The 10,098-nt window shown below is 40.1% G+C and overlaps 1 protein-coding gene across 1 annotated transcript in view; it reads left to right on the forward strand.

Moving 5' to 3' along the window:
* LOC102870788 (bile salt sulfotransferase-like) overlaps nt 1-10,098 on the forward strand; it is a 28,611-nt gene that overhangs the window by 3,601 nt on the left and 14,912 nt on the right. Inside the window, exons 2-3 of the mRNA XM_006901842.1 lie at nt 506-717; nt 8,235-8,361. Coding sequence (XP_006901904.1) covers nt 506-717; nt 8,235-8,361 — 339 coding nt within the window. The remainder of the gene's footprint in view (nt 1-505; nt 718-8,234; nt 8,362-10,098) is intronic.

Raw genomic sequence — 10,098 nt, forward strand, 5'->3', positions numbered from 1 at the left:
TGAGTCGGAAACGACTCGACGGCACATAACAACAACAACATCCTGCTTGTGGATATGACTCCAATAAAATGAGATGGTAATAACATAGACGATGATGATAAGACTCATAATACCAATGACATTTTTAATTTCTGTGGGAAATTCTTTGGTTATTCTTTCTCCACATTGACAGCGGGAACCCAGGACAGTTAAGGCAGATGCACAAGGTTGGGTGAATGGTTATAAAGGGGTCAGAATTTTTCTACTGGATGAAGGGAGAACAAAGAAACTGGGAAGTAGTAACCAGAGTGGTAGGAATTCAGTTGAATTTTCTAACAACAGGAATCAAAAGAATAGGAGGTTTTAGGAATGAAAACTCCTTGGATGCTGCAAAGGAATGAGATAAAATGAGAATGAAAACCTACTGGAATTTAGAATCATAAGCCTTGCGGGTTAAACAGCAAAGTAAGCTATAAGTCCAACTCAGGCTGAAGGAGGATGCTCTATCTTTTCTTTCCTTGTCCAGGAACCAATTGGATGATCGAGATAGTTGGTCTCATCCATTGCAAAGGAAATCCTACATGGACCCATTCTGTTTTGAGCTGGGAACGCTCACCATGGTTAGAATCAATTGGTGGATACAGATATGTTAAAAATAATAGAAATGATGTACACTTCTATACCTCCCACCTCCCCATTCAACTCTTCCCCAAGTCGTTCTTCAATTCCAAGGCCAAGGTAAGCAAGTAACAGTAAATGATGCTGAATAGAATTTTGAAATAATTGCAGCAATATTATTGACAGGCAATTGTCAGAAGGTAAAACTGGATTTAGAAGATGTATACCCTTGATTGATAACAGACATTCAACATGAACTTGAGTACTAACAATTGATGGATTGTTCTGCAATCAGCCTATAGCCTTGAGATGACCCATGTATCTTTCCACAAACCAAGTAAATTTGATCCTTCTGCATCCTATCTGCTGTTGCCCTCATGTATAGGCATCATTTACGTGATTGGAAGACAAGGTATTTGCAATGAATAGGTCACTGGTCTCACAAAATTCTATCATACTCCATTCAACTGCAGATAACAATAAAAGCAACTTTGATAAGTTGTATCTGGGTTTTTTTTATTAAATTTTATTAGTTTTAATGAACATTTACAGAGATTTGGGGTTTTCATTCATTCATTGTTGCACTGTTTTCTCCACCCTCATCCCCAGTTCATTCTTCTTTCTCCCCCCCCCATGTCTGTTTTAATTGTCCAATTGCCACAGTGCTTATCAAAGCCAGTTCTGATTAATCTCCTTTGTCAGTGTGTCCCTTGCCATTCCCTATCACTCTTCCCTGAGAGAGACTTCACCCTGATTCCTAAGGAAAAGGGGATGGTGTATTCTCTTAGCTACTTCCTGCTGAAAAGGGACGCTGTGGGTTTCAGGGTGAATGTCTTCTCTCACTACTCCAAAGGGCCCAGGAAGGAGTAGGCTGGAAGGATGAATGGAAAAGAGAATTCGAGAGAGAAAGTGAGAAGAGTGTAATTCCTTTGTGGATTCCATTGTGAATGTGGTCATCAATGTTATAAAACATAATGAATACAGAGGGTTGAATGGAAAACGAATTTGCTTTGTAAATTTTTATTCAAATAAAAAAACCAAACTATGAGCAACCAATTGACGGCACAAAACCAAACCAAACCAAAACAAAATTCTATCATACTATCTCCAAGTGTTTTTGTCTCTAATGTTATGTTTTCCATCAAGCTAATCCTTCTTTGTTTACAACTTTTTCAGTTCAAACCACCAATAATTATGAATACCGTTTGGTTTCATGCTTGACCAAGTGCAGACTTGGAGAATTTTATAATCATCTTCAATTTGTTTGTCTTTGGCATGAGTGAGATGGAGAAGTTTTACTCATTTCCTTGGACATTATCCTTTAAATTACTATTTTATTGCCTAACCTAAAGCCAATACTGTTTGTCTTGATACCCCCTAGAAGTTTTGTAACTTCACTTCTTATACCTTCTTTTTTTGTATTGTAATCCTCATTTACCTAGTCATACCTCTGGCTCCCTTCTTCTATTATCGTGCATTGTGTGCTTCTGTGTTGGTGTCAGTTTCTGAATGGCATTCATTTCCATCTTTTGACGCCTTTTATCAATCAGGTGGGTCAGGAGCTAGTCTTTAAGCTTACCTGATGGGTAGAACTTCAGTAGGAGTGCATGTGGCTGGATACTGTTGCTGTCTGCTGTCCTGGGGGACAAAGGAAAGGGGAACAGACACTCAAAAGCAACAGAAAACATGTAATAGACATAAACAATAGTTGATAGTGAAAGAAAATGGAAAGGTCCAAACAAACAGGGTAGAAAATGAAGAAGAGTCAGAATGAAAAAGGAAGAAAGGAGGAAAAAAAGAGACGAGGAGAGAGTACAAGAAAGAAAAAGCAAGAAAAGTTTGCAGGGGAAAGAGGAAAAGCTAGAAAAAAAGCAAAGCAGAAGATTTGGGGAAGTAGAGAGGAAAAACCCAAACAAGAGCAAAATGGAAAGCAAACAAAAAGAAACATTAAAAACAATGAACTTTTTAACAACTATGAGATAACATCTCACCCCAGTCAGAATAGCAAAATTTAACAGAACAGCAAGCAACAAATGCTGGAGAGGTCGTGGAGAAAGTGGAACCCTTATTCACTGCTGGTGGGAGTGTAAAATGGTGCAACAACTATGGAAGGCGGTATGGCACTTTCTCAAAAAGTTGCAAATAGAAATACCATATGACCCAGCAATTCCACTACTAGGATTATACTCTAAAGAAACCATACCTGCCACCCAAGCAGATATAGGCACACCCATGTTTATCGTGGCTCTGTTCACAATAGGAAAGAGTTGGAAACAACCCAAGTGCCCATCAACAAATGAGTGGATAGAGAAGCTGTGGTATATTCACTCAATGGAATATTATGCAGCGCTAAAAAACAAAGGATTCATGAACTCTTATAGAAAATGGGTGATAATGGTTGACATTACGCTGAGTGAAATATCTCATTCACAAAAAGACAAATACTACATAATGTCATTGTTATAAAACAACCCTGACAGGGGGTTTGGGGGGGAAACTAAGAAAAGAAGGAGTAATAATGTACATGGCATTGAAACAGATGAGGGAGAGAACTGTACAAAAGGGATATATGATTAGGTATTATGCTGAGTGAAAGATCTCAGTCACAAAAGGACAAATACTGCATAGTGCCCCTGTTGTAAAATGGGACTAACATCAGGGTTGGTGTTGGGGGGAGACTAAGAAAGAGGGGATAAATAATGTAGACTGCATTGAAACAGATGAGGGAGAGAACTGTTTAAAAGGGATATATAATTGGGTATTGTCATGACAGGAGTCCAGAGTGAAGGCTGCACAGTGGAGTGGACTTGGGGAGAGGGATTGTATAACAATGAAAGAATTTTTCTTTTACTTTTCAAAGAGAAAAGGGAACTGGGGCTGGGTGGGGTGGGTAGGGGGGAAAGTGCAAAAATGAATGAATGGAAATCCAAAATCTCTGTAAACTCTCATCAAAATTAATAATTTTTTAAAACCCCAATGAACTTTTTAACAAATGTCAACTAACAAGGGAGACCTTGGAGAGGGGTGAGCTGAGACCCTGGTTGGTGCACACATGTCACTGCCGTGTGGAGGAGGAGAAACCAGAGGGAAGACCCAGCACAGAGTTTCTGCTGCTCAGACAGAAGGGGGAAGTGCAAGTGCCCGGTCAGGTCCTGCTGGTCTCAAGGATGGCGCTCTCTGTTGACGGTGTACGGACTCGAGTATGGCCATGTCATACGCCAGGCAAGGGTTCCTGGTGCAAGGCAAGGACCTTACCTAGAAGTTGTGTTATCAACAATCCAGGGAACAACTGCAGAGCAGGTATGGAACAGCCATCCGGTTCCTAGTAGGAGACCTGAAGTGGAGAACGGTGCCGGCTACTCGTGCCAGGTACAGAAATAGCGCAGGTCTAGTCTCAGTGGAGCTGGGATGAGGGAGAGTGGTGCCAGCCGCCCAGCGACGGAGGTGGAAAGACAACATCTTGATTTTTGAGAGAGCCTGGGCACAAAGAGGGATAGTGCCCCTTTTCTATTGTCAGCTACCTGCCGACGTGGGCACTACTGCCATCCTGAGTCCCTACACTGAGTAGACAGCTGTCCAAAATCCCCAGAAGGTCCTGAGTTTCTTCTGTCTCCTCTTTCTATTCTATGCTTTTCTCTTATTCTATGTTTTTGTTCTATGTATTTTCTATTTTCCTTCTGATTATATTCAGTCAGTGTTTGAAGTGTTTAGTCATTTCTTTTTTTAAATTAATTTTAATGAAAGTTTATGGAGACAGGGTTCCCAGCTATTCATTGTTGCACTTTTCTCCCTGCCCCCCAATTCACTCTTCTCCTTGATGAGTAAAAGAAAAACTCTTTAACTGCTGTGCAATCCACCCCCCAAGTCCACTGCACTCTGCAGCCTTCATTCTGGACTCCTGACATGACAATAATATCTAATCACATTTCTCTTTTAAACAGTTCTCTCCCTCATCTGTTGCAATGCATTAGACATTATTAAACGCCTCTTTTTCAGTCTCCCCCCAACTTCAATGTCAGTCCCTTTATACAACAGTGTCCCTATGTAATATTTGTCCTTTTTTTGGTACTTTTTTCTAAAATAATTTTAATAAGCATTTACAGAGTTTTTGGATTTCCATTCATTCATTGATGCACTTCTCTCCCTGCCCAGCCCTCTCCCCCGACCCCCAGTTCGCTCATATCTTTCAAAAGTAAAAGAAACACTCCTTCCCTGGTACCCAATCCCCTCGCACCCCTCCCACCGCCCCAAGTAAATTCCACTATGCAACCTTAATGTGGACTCGTGATAACCATAATACCCTATCATACATCGCTTTTAAATTATTCAGTCCCTCATCTGTTTCAGTGCAGTATTCACAATTTATCCAGTTTTTCTCAGTCTTACCCCAACCCTGATATCAATCCCATTTTACAGCAGTGACACCATGCAGTATTTGTCCTTTTGTGACTGAGATATTTCACTCAGCATAATGTTCTCCAGGGTCACCCGTTTTGAATAATATTTCATTAGTTCCTTGTTTTTCAATGCAGCCTAGCATTCCATTGTGTGAATATACCACAGCTTCTCTACCCATTCGTTTGTTGATGGGCACTTGGGTGGTTTCCAACTCTTTGCTATTGTGAACAAAGCCGCGATAAACATGGGTGTGCATGTATCTGTTTGGGTGGCAGTTATAGTCTCTTTGGGGTAATTTCCCAATAGTGGAATTGCTGGGTCAAATGGTATTTCTATTTGCAACTTTTTGAGAAAGTGCCAAACCGCCTTCCACAGTGGTTGCACCAGTTTACACTTCCACCAACAGTGAATAAGGGTTTTAGTTTCTCCACAACCTTGCTAGCATTTGTTGCTTGCTGTTCTGTTAAATGTTTCTATTCTGACTGTGGGGTGAGAGGTATCTCATAGTTGTTTGTAGTCATTTCTTTTTAAGCTCAGAGTTTTGGAATTGTTGATCATGGATGTTAACTTTGCTCTATGGTGTCTTTCATGAACAGGGCTTGAGCTACTGTGAGTCTAGTCTACCAACGTCTCTGAATGTTCTGGGTCACCTCTTGGTGTACTGAGACTGTCAACCTTTTTATTAGAAGCAAGAGTTTATCTGTCTGTACCATTTAGCTATACAGACATCTAATACCTCTAAGCAATACACTGTAGGAGGTTGCACTGCTAATTCAAAGGCCACAGTCTCTCATTCTTTGAATTCACCAGTATTCCAAGGCAGAAAGATGGTTGTCTCTTCCTGTGAGACTTATTGTTGTTGTTGTTGTTGTTGTTATGTGCCGTCGAGTCGCTTGTGACTCATAGTGACCCTATGTACAACAGCCCTAAACTCTGCTGTCCGGTGCCAATCGCACTGTCTCTGACACTCCCATCCCGATTATCCCAGTCACTGAATCAATCCACCTCATAGAGGACCTTCCCCACTGCGCTGTCCCTCCACCCTCCCAAGCATGATGTCCTTCTCCAAGGACCGGTCTCTCCTCACAACATGTCCAAAGTACGTTAGACGGAGCCTCAGAATCCTTGCCTCCAAGGAGCCACCCGGTTTAACCCTTTCCAGGACAAATCTGTTTGTTTTCCTAGCAGTCCATGGTATTCTCAATACTCTTCTCCAGCACCACAGCTCAAAGGCATCAATTCTCCTTCTCTCCTCCTTGGTCATTGTCCAACTCTCTGATGCATAACAAGTGATTGCGAAGACCATGGCCTGTATCAAACACACCTTAGTCTTCAGAGAGACACCATTGCTCTTCAGCACTTTGGAGAGGTCCCTAACAGCAGACTTTCCCATGACAATGTGCATTTTAATTTCCTGGCTGCTAGTGCCAAGAGTGTTGACTGTGGAGTCAAGCAAACTAAAGCTGTGTACAATCTCAATCTCTTCACCATCCATCCTGATGCTGCCAATTGGTCCAGTGGTGAGACTTACAGCTTTAGAAAACCTACTAATGGGTCAGCTATGAGTCCGTTTTTATTCAGCGGCAACAAGAAATTACAATTATCCTTACAAAACCTTCTGGAATTTCTCTTTCAAGTCCATCCTAAAGTCTATGATCTGACTCACAATCAGGCCATTCGCCTGTCTGGAGGACAGCTATCTAGCTAACAGATTGAAAGAGGTCCAATTTATTCCAATTCCCAAGAAAGATGATCCAGCAGAATGTGGAAACTATTGAAGAATATCATTACTATCACATGCAAGCAAAATACTGCTGAAGATCGTTCCAAAACGGTCGGGAAATAGACAGGAAACTGCCAGAAGTTCAAGCAGGATTTAGAAGAGGCTGTGGCACCAGGGATATCATTGCTGATGTCAGATGGATCCTGGCTGAAAGTAAAAAACACTTTATTTATAAATGTCTAGTTATACTTTACTGACTATACAAAGGTATTTGACTGTGTGCATCATAACATGTTAAGGCTAACATTGAGAAGAATGGGAGTCCCAGAGTCCTTAATTGTGAAACTCGTGTGAAACTTAGACCTAGACCAAGAGGCTGGTGTGCTAACAGTGCAAGTCAACACTACAAGGTTTCAAATTAAGAAGGGAATATGTCAGGGTTATGTACTCTCTCCACACCTATTCAATCTGTAAGCTGAGCAAATTATTTGAGAAGTGACTCTTAGGAAGATGAATGTGACATCAAGATCGGAGGAAGGCTCATCAATAACCTGCGTTATGCAGATGACATAACCTTGCTTGAGATCAAAGAATATAGCCTTTGATGTAGATTGCATCTTAATATCGAGAAAACAAAAATTCTTACCACTGGATCGATACAATATCATGAGAGATGGAAAAAAGATTGAAACTGTCAACAACTTCATCTTACTTGGACCCACAATCAACACCAGTAATTAGAAAATCAGGAGACATATTGCACTGAGGGATTCTACAGTCAGGGACCTCTCCAAATTATTGAGGAGTAATGATGTCAGTTTGAGGACTAAGGCATGTATGATTCAGGCCATGGTCTTTCCAGTCACTTGCAATGCATCTGAGAGCTGGACAATGAGTCAGGATGGCAGAAGAAGAATTGATGCCTTTGACCTGTGGTGTTGGAGAAGTGTACTAGATATGCATCCCATGGACGGCCAAAAAGAACAAACAAAGATGTCTTGGAGAAAGTGCAGACAGTGTTCCATGGAGGCAAAGATGATAAAGCTTTGCCTCATATACTTCAGGCATGTTGCTGGGAGAGGCTATTTGTTGACAAAGGACTTGATGTTCACCAAGGTGGAGCATCCGTGAAGGAGAGCAAGAACCTCAACGAGGAGGATTGACGCAGTGACTGCTACAGTGGGCTCTAGTGTGTCAGGAAATGTGAGGGTTGCACAGGACAGGACAGGGTTCAGATCTGTTATTCGTAAGGTCACCATGGGTCATCCACACTCACCTTGACAGCACTTAACAACAACAACATCCAGAAAACAGAAATGATCCCGGCCTTGCTCATTTGCACATCACTGTATTTTAGTTAGACAACACTTGCATTTCATGTTGCTTCAGATGAATGAATGAAAGACAATGGAATTACAGTTGACAGAAAGTGATTCTCTGCCTCCCTGCCCCATCCCGTTATTGGAACAAATTCCCTGAGAGTTGGTAATGGCATATTATTTTTTCCTCATTTCAGGTTATTTACCTAATAAGAAATCCAAGAGACGTTCTTACTTCTGGCTTTCATTTCTTTAAAGCAGTACAATATATAAAGTCTCCAGAGACATTTGACCAATATTTTGAATGTTTTCTTCAGGGAAATGGTGAGTCTGATTTAATTACAAAAACTAGTTAGAAAGATAGTGTCTCAATCTCTCATATCCAGATCTAACAATCTCCTCATGGAAACATATATGACATGGTTCAAACAAACCTAGTTTCTCCTTGTTGTAGATAATAGTCATTGGGTGGGCTCTAATTCAGGGTGAAGTTGTGTATGTGTTGCCACGTTGTGGCTCATTGGTGCAGAGTTTTCTGTAACTCTATCACGTTGAGAAATCTCTTTGGTTTTGCTGGACACTTTCTCCAACACCGCGCCTTTCTGTGGCGATTGGTTTTTCCTAATGACATACAAAATACGGATGTCAAATTATCACCATTCTCCCTAAGAAAGAACATTCTAACTCTATTTCATCCAAGACAAATTTGTTCAATGTTTTTGTAATCCTGGTGTAGTCAATATTATTGACCACCAACAAAATATGAATGCATTCAAAAAATACAAGTGCATCAAAAAATTCTAATGCATCAATTCTCGGGTATTCTTTTTCTATGTCTAGTTTTTACAAGCAAATGAACTACCTGGAAACACCATGGCTTAAGGCAGGTGTACCATAATCACCAAAGATATGTCTTTAACTTTTAAAAGGCTGTTTGTAATAGATTTGTCCCATGAGATATGTTGTATGATGTCTTGACTGCTGCTTATGGGAACCGGTTGAGGTTTCACATAAAGTTAAATGCTGACATACTCAATTTCATTTCAGTTTAATTGAATGTTATGTCCAGAGGCAAATATTTTTGTTTACTTTTATGCTGAGGTGTAATCCATATTTAAAGATCTAGTTTTTTACTTTTATCAGTAAATTCTTTAACTCATCTTACTTTGAAGTAAGCAATGAGAAGTCAGGTAGAACTTACCAATAGCCCTGTATTTTTATTTTTTATCTCTTAAGCTCAGAGGTACCTCTCATTTATTTATTAAAAATCAAAGAAAAAGAATATTCTGGAATTTATCTAAAGGTCTACTTTTCAGCACATATTGAAATGTGCATTTATTTCTTATTTCTGTTGCAACAAATTCCCACAAATGTAGTGATATCAAACAACACAAATTTATATCTTACTGCTTCTGAGATCAAAAGTCTAATTGCTCCGTATTTTTTAAAAACTCAAGTCATTGGTAACATTTCATTCTCCATAGATTCTAGGGAAAAGTCTATTTCTTCTTTTTAAAGCTCTAGCAGTTCAATTCTAGAAACACAAAATCATGATTAGAAAAAGACTCGCTCTTGGTTTGTGTGGATTTACAATCTATATGCAGTGCCAACAAAAATCAGGTAACTTCTAAAGGTTTGGGAGTGTGTATAGACAACCCCCAGGCCCATGTACACACTCATCAGTTACTGAACTTTCTAAGGTGGCAACGAAACTACTACAAAACTGTTGTTACCAACTTTTTTTAACTTTTACTGTGAAATACAGGTTGTTTTTCTGAAGCAAACCAAAGGTAATCTTCTCATGCCTCTTGCTGCCTGCTTTAGCAGTATTTGAGGGAGAATCGTTTATACATCTGTATTTGTAAGAGATGAAAAATCAGATTACAAATCCTTTTATAAAAACCTTAAATAATGTACCAAGTTTTTGTTCTACATTGTGTTGTTGTTGTTGTTGTTATGTGCCGTTGAGTCGCCTGCGACTCGTAGCGACCCTATGTACAACAGCCCTAAACTCCGCTCTGTCCTGTGCCAATCGCACTGTCTCTGACACTCCCATCCCAA

Source organism: Elephantulus edwardii, unplaced genomic scaffold (assembly GCF_000299155.1).
Source record: "Elephantulus edwardii isolate Elephantulus edwardi_28Jun2011 unplaced genomic scaffold, EleEdw1.0 scaffold00348, whole genome shotgun sequence".
In the NCBI taxonomy this organism is placed as follows: domain Eukaryota; kingdom Metazoa; phylum Chordata; class Mammalia; order Macroscelidea; family Macroscelididae; genus Elephantulus; species Elephantulus edwardii.